The 14342-nt window shown below is 32.3% G+C and overlaps 1 protein-coding gene across 4 annotated transcripts in view; it reads left to right on the forward strand.

Annotated features, from left to right (window-relative positions):
* The window catches only part of LOC130443766 (peripheral plasma membrane protein CASK), a 389418-nt gene that overhangs the window by 9516 nt on the left and 365560 nt on the right, over positions 1–14342 (forward strand). For all 4 annotated transcript variants that reach the window (XM_056778569.1, XM_056778571.1, XM_056778570.1 and 1 more), the window contains exons 3-4: positions 7656–7761; positions 9708–9785. In XM_056778569.1, coding sequence (XP_056634547.1) covers positions 7656–7761; positions 9708–9785 — 184 coding nt within the window. The remainder of the gene's footprint in view (positions 1–7655; positions 7762–9707; positions 9786–14342) is intronic.

Raw genomic sequence — 14342 nt, forward strand, 5'->3', positions numbered from 1 at the left:
TTTATGGATTTTCAAAGTAGAAAATGTACATTTACGCATCCTTGAATTGTTATATTGCATTAAAACTTTTCTTGTCTCAATACGATCGCTTTTTAGAAATCATTTAAATATAGTTAGCGAAATAATCACCATTTATTGTTCTACTAATTTTAATATCATTAATGTGGATTGTTCTGAAAATTTGTCGCTTCATTGGCTGAGAAACCTACTTTGGCTTTATTTATAAAAATTACCATGCCACATGGTCCTTCTACAATATATCTCACTTCCAATCTCCTTTTAGTCAACGCCATATCAGCGTCCGTACTTGTATGGTGACATTTATATTCAGTAAACAACTTTTCCATTATTGACATGTAGAATTCCCCCGTAGAATTTATCAAGCCTCGTTAATGTTTGAGCGATATTTTTTTTCCGTGAAATGCTAGTTTACCACACGATATTCGATTTTTCAAAGTTTTCCGCAAATCAGCTATTCTGCTATCAATCTCAGAAGTCACAAGACGTATGCATTCAGTTAAACGGCGGAAAAAACCAAGTTACGGACTCGCTCTCGTAAGAGATTCTATCTTCATGTATTGTTAATTATACCCTGTAGTTACTGAATCTAATACTTCTGGGACACATCTCGTCATCATATCGCATGGCATTTTGAATATTTGATGAAAATTGTGTTACACTGTAACCTGAGAAGGAAATCCCATACATTCATAATGTGCATGTAAACAACACCGTCCTATTTTAACACAGTAATAAAGTTTATTACCTTCTTTTTATAGTTGACGAAGATCTTTTTTCGGATGGTATAAATAAATTATAAGTACAAACCGTTCCAGAAACACAGAATCCGTCTCAATGGCACCAAACTTCGAATTTATTCCCATTCCAATAGCAATAAATTATTTATCGTGGAAACTATTAAAACAATTGATATGCGGGGCAATGGACATTATTATCTTAATTTAATGGTTGCATGTATAAACATCAGGGGTTATTTTGTTGCTTTCTTCCGTTATCATAACTTTTGAATAAGCAATATTGTCTGGTATATTAAAATGTACCTCAGATTTTGAATAACCCCATAAGAAGTAATCGAGAGGAGTCAAATCGGGGGATTTAGTCGGCAATTCGATCGTTCTACGTCTTCCAATCCACCTATTGGGAAAAACCTCCTTTAAACAATTCGATGGAGCTCCGTGTTATTGGTAATAAATAGATCGATCTAATTTGGATGATTAACATCTTGAAAAAGTCTTTGTAATGTAGACACTAAGAAGTTAATAAAAAAATATATAGATAAACGGGCCAATAATTTTATTGTTAATGATACCAGCCCAAACGTTCACTTTTTTAGGATATTAAGTGTGAGACTCACACATTCAATGAGAATTTTCTCTTTTCTCTGTTGTTAACTGTTCCGTGTAATTGAAACGTCGCTTAATCAGAAAAAACTATTTTGTTTTTGAACTCGAAATCTGCGTTCATTCTGTCCATCATCAATTCACACAATTCTTGTTTTCTATCAGGATCATCTTTATTTAACTTCCGAACTAACTGAACTTTATGCAAAATTCCCAAACTAGATAATTTACGTACATCATTGTAGGCGGCAAGTTCTCGAGTTGTCTTATGCGGATTTCTCTCAATCTCTAGAAGTACATCTTATTTTTTCTTATAAATAAATTGAACCTGGTTTTTCAATATTTTTGTCCAGTTTGACGAAACTTTTTCAATTTACTGTAGACTACGAAACGTGTTGACCATGGTATTTATTATTAAAAATTTCACAAACTTTCTTTTGAGTTTAATTACCACAACCAATAATAATTTAAAGGTCTATTCTTTGAGTCTTGGACAAATGAGCCATAATTGAATTAAACTTTAAATACCTAAACGGCAGCAGCCTACTAGATTCATATCAATTTTTTATTTGGCTTTTTGATTCATATTTTAGTATCCTCAAAGATTTTTTCCTAATGTTTAACAGAACAGTTACAAAAATACCTGATTATATCCCTTCCTCAGCGCTGGACTGGTCGCGGGGGAAATAAAGACCTCTGCACTTTTGACCACCGAGATCTCCTGATCTCACCCTATGTGACTATTTCTTATGGGGTTATTTAAGCAAGCTGCTTCCGTCCCGCCTCTACCAACAACTCTGAACAATTTGCGGAACCGTATCACTGCTGCCGTGCACTGAATAACAGCAGATACACTTGCTCGTGTGTGGGATGCGTTTGGCTACCGCGTAGAAGATTATCGTGCAGCAGCTGGAGGCCACATCGAACACTTGTAATACATTAAAAAAACTTTGAAACTTGCTCTTTTCATTGGTATAAAAATTATTCATATAGTATAGGAAGTTATGGAGTCCAACATGTAGCATTTGTACTTTATTAAATACGAATTTTTAAAGATGAGTCCATCATTTAGAATACCCTGTATATTTTAAAAGACCAGACAATATTTCCGATTTAAAAGTTAGGATAACGAAAGAAATTAACAAAATAATCCCCGAGGTCATACAAAACGTTGTACGAGAATTCCAAAATCGCCTCGGTTATTGTCAAGAAGTGGATGGTGGTCCTTTTTGACATTTAATTCAATTAGTAGTACATTGAAAATACATTTTAAATTCATGTTCATTCTACGTAAAGTTATGTGACAGAGACATTATGAAAATTTTACATCTTAAAAATTAATTTTCTCAGTTATGATTGCACCAAATTTAAAAAATTCTTTATTGCTGTAAAGAGGACTAAAATCCTTTTCCAACATGGTTTCCAAGGGGGTGCTAATAATTCAGAAAAGGTGTTGGAGGGGGATAATATTTTCATCCTGTAAATTGTCAATTTAAGATTAAAAATCGACCTGTATGAGGTTTTTCCGACATAGTACGTAATAACGCTAAAATTGAATTTATTCCATACATAGAACTGCATTGTATATTTAAATAATACGGGAAGGATATTGTAGTATAGAGTTTTTTATTTGCCGCATAATATATTAGCTTTGTTTACCGAAAACACACTAATTTAGTTTTAGATATATTAACTGCCATATCTTTAGTTGACATCAATGAATAAGTAATCGAGAATCGTCGTGATTTATTTCTAACTCAAAGATCAAAATCTAAACACCTGTCATTTTAACAGTAAAATACGTTATAACGTGAATGACATATAACATCATCGCTGTACGATATAAAATTAATTGTAGAGTAATTTTGGTAAAAAACTTGTTCTGATTAATGAAAAATCATTTTTACTCGACATTAAATTACTTTTCAAAGTAAGGGCTGTTTCTATATTCGACCGACAAGGCTCTGCCACAGAGAGATCTCAATAAATTATTCGTTTTATATAGGAATACGAACCCTAGCTGCTGAGACATAGGGTGGTTAAATTTTAAATCAAAAATTTGTCATAAATCAAGAGCGCCTTTAATTTTTTTAAAATTTGGTGACCAATATGCTCCTTTAAAGAGTAACATTTTGACATCAACAAAATTTGGAAATATTTAACCAGTGGCGCGCTGTTAGTGTTAGTTGCAACTTTTATCCCCCTATTTTTTTCGCCACTGTAGCAATTTTTTTTAATTCTGTTTGAAAGTGCTTGATTATTTTTAGTTAAAAAACTAATAACCTTTTATTGAGTTAAAATTAACGGTATGTTGTAGAAATTTGCCTCTACACAAAAATCTGTGAGCACGTAAGTAATTTACATATTAATTAATAATTCATTTAATTCAAATAATGATTAATCGTAAGTGATTCAAAACAAATAAAAATTATTCATAATCTCAATTCCAAACAAAAATGTATTACAACAATAAAAAAATTGACAAAGTTACAGTAGTAGAGATTATGAATAATTTTTATTTGTTTTGAACTTCTTACGTTTAATCATTATACGAAATTAAATGAATAATTAATTAATTTGTAAATTACTTACATGCTTGCAAACTTTTGTTTAGAGGCCAACTTCTACAATACCGTTCATTTTAGCTCCATAAAAGGTTATTTAGCTCCTAGTTTCTTAACTAGAAATATTAAGGCAATTTAAAACAAAATTTAAAAAAAACCTTGCTATAGAGGCATAAAAAATAGAGGGATAAGTGACCACCAACCCTGACAGCGCGCCACTGGTTAAATTCTTCCAAAGTTTGTTTATGTCAAAATATTACTTTAGTAAGGAGAATTCTGGTCACCAAATTAAAAAAAATTGAAGGCGTTCTTGATTTATGGCAAATTTTTGACTTTGATTTAAAATTTTAACCACCCTATATCTCAGCAACTAGACCCGTAGAGGTTCATATTCCTATATCAAAATGAGTCATTTATTGAGATCTCTCTGTGCTAGAGCATTGTCGGTCGAATAGAAACACCCCGTATAACGATTCTCATCATTGCGAATTTATATCCAATTCCAACTGGAAATATAATAAAAACTCCTGCGTTCATATAATTTTCAATCTTCATCCCGACTTTACGGCAAATCCGAATAATATCGTCAAAATGTAAAACCACACACCGTGTGTCGCATAGCGAGGGTGGGTAATGATGTGAATAATTCACAACTTCCAGTAACCAACTCGTTATTTTATATTTATTGGATTTTATTGGGTAATTACCGTATTTGGTTTTCCCCGAAACTTTCGAATATCTTTTGAAAACAAAATTTTTCACTTCTCAAATTTGTTTTGCTGTTCATTTGTATTGAATTTTCAAGTGTTTTCGACCTTTTTAAAAATTATTTGACGTTACAAATTAATGTATAAAAACCAGGAACGGCTTATATCCGTGGTCAACAAGACATAATGTTGTATTGAATATCGAAAACACTATGCCAGTTACTCTCACGACACAAAAGTAAATATTTCATAATTATTTTGAATATATCGAATGCTAGTCTAACTGTACAATCTTCATACTACGTACCAATAGGGGTAGAAAATATATCCCAGTAATAAAATTATCTTATCATTTTTCTTGTCTGGCGATCTGTTTATAATTTACAATCAAATGAACATATTTACGTTGTTTGAATATATACATTCTGAATTACGAGTGCTACTCTGCATTTTTAATACCACCATCCTGAAGTAGTGACCTCTGATTGTAGTTGAATGAAGAGGAATATCACTTGGTGATGAGGTGCGTACCGCTAAGCCTTGTTCTATCAAATGATTAAGGCAATTCTTTGTATTAGATCTCAAACAGTAAATTCACTTTTACACGATCATCTACACGTGGAAAAAATTATTACTCAATGCATCCATATATACAGAGTGGACCAGAAAGAAACATTATTGAAGGTTTAGCTTGATAAAAATTATTCGTAAATTGCTTCAGGAATATCAACCGTTGAGAAGTGATTTGCTAAATTTAAACGAGACGAGATTGACACCAACGACAATGCAAGCAGTGGACGCCTCAAAGAGGCTCACACCGACGAAAACAAAAAAAGATCACGAAATAATTTCGGATAACCGTAAAGTGAAATTGATTGAGATAGCTGAGACGCCACTAACATTTTGAGCATATGGTGAATTAATATTTGGATATACGAAATCTTTGTTTGTGGGTACCGTGTGAGCTCACGTTCAACCAAAAACAACAGCGAATTAAGTATTTTTGCCTCAATATTTAACAGTGGATTGAACATGCCTCAAAAATTTTACACAGGACTACAATCGACAGGCAACGGAGTGGACTGCACGTAATAAACCGTCTCCAAAGCGTGGAAATACTTAACAGTTGGCTGGCAAGGTTTTGATATCGGTATTTTAGGATGGAAGTCAGATATACATTTATCGATGACATCAAAATTAAACAACTAATCTAGTATAGTTACGTTTAAAAAAATCAGATACCAGAATACCTGAACAGGTCCTAAAGTAAACACCACAAGGGAAAAGAAGACTTGTAGAACGTTGTAAACTGAGAGATATATCGTCGATTTGAAAGTCAATAGGCGTAATCCACAAATATCATGAAAATTAGATTTGTTAATAGAAACTGAGATCAATAGAAGTAACCCAAAATAAATTACCTGCTAAAGTTATTATCAATTGCCAATGGACTTAATACACATTAAATAGTCATTAGTTGCATACCGTTTTACTTTGTTGGCATCTGAATCAATTTCTTGCATTTAATTTATTTACTTTAGCTTTTTAAGGATGTATGTGTTGCCTACGTCTTTTGACACCAAACTTAGGTCTCTCATAATTCGCGAGGTAAACGACGAAACAACGTATCTGACAAGAATCGTAATACAATTGCGTCTGTAATGTTTTAGGAGCTATAGAATGCCTGCCTATAACGCAATAAACCAAAAGTTCATGGAATCAGAGCAATCTGAGTTGGAGTGTGTTTCTGTACACTCCACCATAATAAACAGGTGGACGTATTAACGCCGAAAGTTGGTACATTGTAGCCCGACTAGACCAGGAAAACCATATTCCAAGGTTGTTGGAATAGCACACACAGATTTTTTGATTTTTGTCCAGAAATGAGGAAAAAGTGAAGTGGCTAAAAGTTGAATAATTCCATTCACTGAATACACAGCGACGACGGTTTCTGAATCAATCCATCATTGATAATCTACCATAGCTCGACAAAGCCAAATCCAAGATAAACAAAGAAAAACTACGTAGATTTATTAAAACTATCTATGTAAAAAAAGCACCTTTTCACCTATCATGATTTCTACAAAAATTTTAAGACAGAAGACAAAATTGATAATGCAGACAACAGATACGTTGATGAGAGGGATAACGATGAAGAATGAAGATATTAATTTTAATATTTTTATAGATCTGAGTCGATAATAATAACATTTTAAAATCATTTTTGGTTTTATTTTAAATATAAATACATAAAATATTATCAGTTTATTTAGTAATAATTGTGGTGAGGTATTGATTTTACAATAAAAAATGCATGCTGCTTTTACTGCCGAGTTCACAATAAAAGATTGATCGTAATAATTACCAAATAGTTTCGTGTCATAGGCAGTAAGTTGCCACAAAATTTCAGAAATTCTGATTTACGGGTGATAATTATAGAAAACTCGACAAGAAAAATAAATAAACAAACATATACTGAAATTTCAGTTTTTCATTATTAAAAATAAATGAATTACAAATCAAAAACTTTTTTCTAAGCTTAAACATCTTTGCGCGCCGATTCCTCTGTTTCAAGATGTTGTGGATTACGTCTATCGCCTCCCAAGGTTAGGTTACATAGGAACATTTGAAGGACGAAATCGCAGAAAAACGACAATGTACCATGTCAGAAATTCATGAAAACGTTGGCGAAATTGCATAAAGTAGGCGGAAAGGTTGTCTCCGAAATTGGAGCCTATTTTGAAGACAAATCGTACTGTAAAAATGACATTGAAAAATTGTATGACCACTATAATCTTTATATCGCCCTCGTAGGCAAGTATATTGGATAAAAAACTCAAATTCTATATAAAAAAAAGATTGTTGAGCTAGTCTACGATATTTTCAGTCCATGCTTATCAATCGAGACAATCGAGACAATTTACCTTAACTGTTGGTGAAGGGTTGTATTCTTTTGTTGAATTCCAGGCAAACACGACATTACATTGATTGAATATTTCTATAAATAAATCTTTAATTTTCAGATTTGAAAAGAGAAGCAACGATATGTCATATGCTCAAACATCCGCACATCGTAGAACTGCTAGAAACCTATTCGTCTGAAGGAATGCTCTACATGGTTTTTGAATTGTAAGTATCGATATTCATTGAAAACTTCCCCTAACGTCCATAATATCAATAGAGAGTTTAATTTAAAAAAATAATTGAATAAATGTATTCTAACGATGTCCGTGTAGCCGAAACTAACATTAATTACAATTAATATAAAATTAGGATTTGTGATATTTTATGAATAGAACATCTACTGCAATGATCATCATTTGAATATCATATTACTGCACCGAAATAGTGATTAACATTCTCCACATTGTCTGTTCTTGATGAACTTTTGGATAGTGTCTTATTTCGTGTTAAGCCGGTTTCTCCAAATTCTTGGCCCAATTCAAATTATTAAAGTAAGGAGCACATAGGAAACTGCAGACTATTGCAGTCGTCGAATTACCGATTTAAAGCCATTTGTCTTGATTCAAGATAACATGCAAGAAATTCCTGCAATATCAAAATATTACATAGAGGAATATTGCATGTCGTTTGATATTATGCAAGTCTCTTACTATTGCATAGTTGCCACTAATCAAAATTCCAAAGAGAATTAGACGAGAAAATATAGAAAAATTAGTTGTGAATTGATGAAGAAACATTTGAAAAAGTCAACAGGAAAATAAAACGTAATATAAGCAGTATAGAAACTCATTACTCTCTAAAATTGAAACTTAGATAAAAATGCACGTTGCATTGCACGTTGTATTGCATCATGTCAAGCGGTCTTTAGTCATATTCTTTGCATATACATTTGTCGACCCAGTTCCTAGAGGCGCTCGATGACAACTGAATTTAAGAGAAAATAACCAAGTTATTTACAAGCATAATCCCCTCAGTTTCGATGAGTCTCTCAGTTAGTTAGACAAATGTAAATTTGCTTTGGAGAAAAATAATATAAAACAACGGTTTGAATAAAAATATCGAAAAACCATGGAAAAGTTGCGTAAATATTATCTAAACTGCTACGTCCCACGGAATGATTTGTGAGTGGTTTTATATTCTTGAAACTATCATATGAATACAGATGATGCAAAACGTCTACTACAGAATTGGTTAATAAAATCCGTGCCCTTGTAGGTTACTTGTAAAAAGTTATTTGCAAAGTGGGACCGCTTAATGCTAATCAAAAGCTAGTTGCCTTTAAAAATTCAAACAAAGATTTGGTTATCCTTAAATGGTTTAAAAAGTGAATATTTTGTCAATGTGTTAGTGTAGATTAATATTGTGGATACTTTTATATCCCTGAAACAAAAAGTCAGACGAAATAGTGGATTTCGTCCGAGAAACATACTCTCAAGAAAACTAAACCGGTCAATAAGCTATAATCTTTACTGATTATTTGTAAAAAGAGAAACGATATCTGGCCACTATTATGCTGATTTGCTGACACGTTCTGATGCGAAACTCTCTGCCATAATTGAACTCATGCTTCAGCAGATTTCCTTAAATTATCAAACAAATTAAATAAATTTGCGTTGGGATCAACTCTTTTGAATCAAGCATTCATTCACTGCGTCTTGCTCGTCATGATCCATTTTGATACTGAGATGTGATTCTCTTGAATTTCGGGCTTTTTCAATAGGTTCAAACTTCTCAGTATCTAGCATGATTCTATACATATTAGGTTATAATATGACGGGATGATATGATAAGTGTTTTGATTCATAAATGGGTTAAGGGAAAGGGATCAACACGTGTTGATAAAAATGTTCAAAACGCTACGAAACATCAATATTTCACGTATGATCAAAGAATAATTGAAAATACAAAATTTTAGCAATTCTTAGAACGGGTAAATAAATATAACGCTTTTTCATTGGGAATGTATGGATTCTGTTACAACAGAAGCTTCCTTGAAGCAACTGTAATGACATGACAATGAAAGTTTATGATTTATTAAAAAATGTTGTTTTCCGGTTTTCACTTTTTGGAAGAAGTTTATATATATTTGAGGTATATATTTATTGTTTCAGTATGGAAGGATCAGATTTATGCTACGAAGTTGTAAGACGAGCATCAGAAGGATTTGTATATAGTGAAACAGTAGCTAGGTGAGTTCCAACTATTCTAAATTCATTTGTTCTTTCAAAAGGAATTAAAAAATATATATATAATTATACATAAAAAAATGACTAATTCATTATTACAATCTATTACAATGAATTTGGACAGACGCAGAGGGTTTCTTTTACAACTATTCCAGTTACTGGAGACCAAAATCACACTGAGCTGAAATTGCTAGAAAGAAAACGGAAGTTCTCCATAGTTGTAGTCATTAACACCCCAAAACAGAAAATCAAAGAATCCATCCTGGACGTTTACCGCGCAGGGGTTGGAACTACCGCTAAGTGGTATAAATTCATAAATTTGTCTGCTGGTTAATGAGGTTTTGATTAGGACTTATTCAGTCTAAAAGTACATAGTTTAATGAAAAATGAAGCCAAAGCTGTCCAATTAGATGTTAATTTTTTAAGATACAGTTTAACTATGTTCAAATAAGATTACGAACATCCAAACCTGCCTTGACAAAACACGTTTTGTATTGTCTTCGGCAAATCAAAGAGTGGAAGCAGGCCAATAGTCTAATAAGACAAGTAAAGACTTGTGGATGCTAAGTTGATAATGATGTTAATATTTCTCCTGCTTACTACGATCGAAATTCACCAATGGAGTATTTGCGGTTTTTGTTGTTCTTACTCACAAAAAAAATTCTATATTCTACTGATTATGCCGTTGACTGGGCTAATTTGAAATGTTGTGATTTATGTAATTGCAGAGATTCTTGTTCTAATAAAACAGATCCAAGAAATGATGATGACTGTTTAAATAAATTGTTTTGCAATTTTTTAATTAGCATTATTATCTTTGTTTGATTTACAAAAAACAAGGGTAATGAGAAAAAAATTTCGATGTTTCGAAATGGCCGATGAATGTTTCGGAATTTACATCTGCTTTGTACACAAAATTTATATTTTTATGAACTATTGGCCTGCTTCCAGTCATTGATTTGCCAAAGACATAGCAAAATGTGTTTTTGCAAGGTATGGTGGTAATTTGTCAGTATTTACATATTTGAATTTAGCTAAATTGGACATCTAATTGGACAGCTTTGGTTTCATTTTTTGGATCGTATAACACTGATATAAATTTCCTGACTATCTCTTTGCTTCTTATTATTTATTATTTAATAATTTATTTATAGTCGTGGTATTTCTGTCCGTTACTCACTAGGGTACAATTTTATAACGATTTAAATAATTAAATTATTTATAATAATTTGAAAAAAGAAAGAAGAAAAACTTGTGATGGATAATTAAAAACTGTATCACTCAACTTTTTCATTTCAATGTGCGAAGTCATAATACTAAGAAAAAAATTTCCAAAATTTCCCATTCGGCCAAAAAATGCTCTGGAAATTCCAGGCAGATTCTGTTTCTTTACAAAATAGTTGAAGAATAAGCTATTAAATTTTCGTACATAAATATTGATTTTTAGCGAATTGAACGCAAAAATGATGCCTCAATGTTTATCGAAAATTTTTCTTCGAGTTTGACAAGGTTCCCCCAAATTTAATTGAAGACTAACTTCATATTCGAATTCAGCAACCTCGAAAATATAAAACCATTAGTATGAATCTGGTCACTTTTTCGTGTTTCTAAGCGTCTTTTTGTTGGTCTGTCGCTCTCCTGTCAGTTAGTGCAAAAAAATAAAGTTAATAATAGATTTGTTCTTGGTAGGTGCACTGGCAGAACTAGTTCAGGAAGTGTACACTAAAGCGTTCTTTGTAGCAGAACCAGCGCTAGTGTCGCTATTCTTTGTATCAGTGCAAGATTACTAGTTCACCCAGTTCACTGTACTGCATGCACTGGATCTAGAGTTAATTCGATCAGTGCAGTGCAAGACAGTGCACTATTGTTAATACTACAAGACTTGAATCACATCAAATAACCTCAAATACAACAATCAACAAATGCTTCATTGCTCTCTGCACTATATCGTTCTTTGCATCCAATCGAACTAATTATATACCCTCATAAACTAGCCTGCACTGGTCCAGTTCAGTACAGTTCCAGTGCGGCTACCAAGAACAAGCTTAATGTATATATTATTTCATACTTGAGTTATTAAGAAGTTACTCAATAGACTACAGGAGTGTTGACGTCACAAACCGCCATAGTTAGCGCAGTTCAGGGATCACTTTCAAATTTTTCAAAGTTTTAACTGCGTTGATGATCGTATATATGTTTAGTGATTTGGGATTTTTTCGTATTTTCTTTGATAAATTTTGTAAAAAAATATCTTCTGGGACAAAAAACGATACAATCTTATACAACAGTACAGTTTAAACCTGGGACTTTACTGAATAGTAAGGACCGTACTAGTCCAAAGTTTTAAATTTTTATTATTACTTTACAAAATTTACTTCAAATTTATGCTTTATAACTATTGTTATGATTGCATGAAATTACTATACTAATAATTGGAGTAGATTCATGAAAGTATTGTCTAATAAGGTAAGTATATTGGAAATATGCTTCTAATGGAATAAATGCTAGTGATTGCAATGAACTATTTTTATCTTTTTATCCAAATATTATTCGGGCCTCAAATTTGAATAAAACCAAGTGTGACTCGGACTTTTGTGTCCTAGGTAGACATATGAACATTCATAACACTCTCCTAGCTTTAATATTTGTTTGTAAATATTTCCAAATAGGATCGTTTTCAAAGATTTGGGGATAGAGGCTACAGGAAGAGGTGATTGAGGTCCAACTAAAGAAGTTGTTATCTGCTCTGTACACTTTGAAGACTTCTGTTCTTTAATACTTCTAAAGATCAGCGTAAATTAATCGAAAGCTCACTTACAACGAAATTACTACCTACAGTTGATATGAAATTCATAACAATAAGATTTAAGAGTAAATTTTCAATTTCAGACTTCGGTATCAACAAAAGATAGTCCATTTTCAGAGGTAGAACCAAATGGAGAACGAGAATCCATCCATCCATCGTTAGACTGGAAAATGTATTCTTTTTCAACAAATATCAATATTAAATGGATAAAAGTCCAAAAAAATTAAAAATAATTCATATTGATATTTTTTCATTATCATAAATGCACTGACGGCTTGTTTTCCAATGAAATAAACCATAACTAATTTAATAACATGATAAAAGGAGAAATATCAAAAGATTTGAGTATACCAAAAATTCTGTATCTGACTCTGTTGATATTATTCCCAATTCATAAAATAAAAATAACTTTCCTAAGATAAATCATATGTAATAAAAACAGTTTCTGAAAAAATATACAGATATTAAATTTCGTTTTATTGCAAAACAAACTAATTTTGAAGTAAAACAAAACAGTTATATAATAAAATAATTGCTAGCATTGTACAATGAAATTTTAGAAGTTTATTTATTATATAAAGGATATGAAACATGTTTTGATGTATCGATGAAAATAAATATATTAAATTATTAAAAGGTTTTTTATTTAAAATAAATTCATTACAATTTTTACGATTCCATATTTTTATTTAATGTCTTTGAGAGGAGAATCTTTACGAGTGGCATTTATACCCCTTACCGTACTACACGCGCATATCAGTTCACTTATGCGCAATCACTACCTTTTTTACTTCTATGGTTTTATCAAAGATTGTAAGAGCTCATCTTTCGATTTACATTACATCTTTAACAATTACACATTTTTCTCTAAATTCTTCACAAACTAATCGAATCATATATTTTTATATTAGGTTGCTCTCAACCTGCTAATCTGGAACGGTTAAATGATATTATCTGCGCAATCTTCGGCTTTGCATTGTTTTGGTAACAGTACTTGCTATGAACCAAGTATTAGTCCGAAAGCCTGCTGCGGCTCTCCGACTATATCGAGAAGACTATCCTGAAAACGGTTTACGAACATTGTTTAAGTCGTTTGGACCACAAAACGTAACGTAATGTAACGTAAGGCCGGTCATGACATATGCAATAGAAAATAGAGCGGAGAACACAACAACTAGACGGCTCCTAAGAACAACAGAAATGCGAACTCTGAGATCAATAACAGGACATACGTTACTCGATCGGAAGATAAATGAAGAAATAAGGGTGGTAAGATGGGCAAGGAGCCGCAGAAGAGAATGGAGAGACCATGTTGACAGAATGCCAAATGAACGGCAAGCAAAAATTGCAAAGGAAAAGAAACCAGACACAACTCGACCTCCAGGACGACCACCTATAAGGTGTATGAAAGCTGGTCCTCAGCATCCCAACTACTCCTGGCAAACCCTTGATGAAAATACAGGACCTAGTCCTAACGTAAGAAGAAGAAGAAGGACAACAAAACAGGATCGTTCGTATAACGGTAACTACCCGGTTGAAACACGACTCAAGTCGTCACCGTACCAATGGCGATTTTTTGATTGGTTAGAACAAACCTATTGATGAACATGAAAAACGAAATCCATTTTTGAAAATGTTACAACAAATTCATTCGCTTTGGCGTTATATCTGTCGTTTCTGTTTCACTGCAATTCTTTTTCATCCTACAGATGATGCTGCTCCAATTTTAACTGGTGACTTTGTCCTATTACCAC

Source organism: Diorhabda sublineata, chromosome 5 (assembly GCF_026230105.1).
Source record: "Diorhabda sublineata isolate icDioSubl1.1 chromosome 5, icDioSubl1.1, whole genome shotgun sequence".
NCBI classification, from domain to species: Eukaryota; Metazoa; Arthropoda; class Insecta; order Coleoptera; family Chrysomelidae; genus Diorhabda; species Diorhabda sublineata.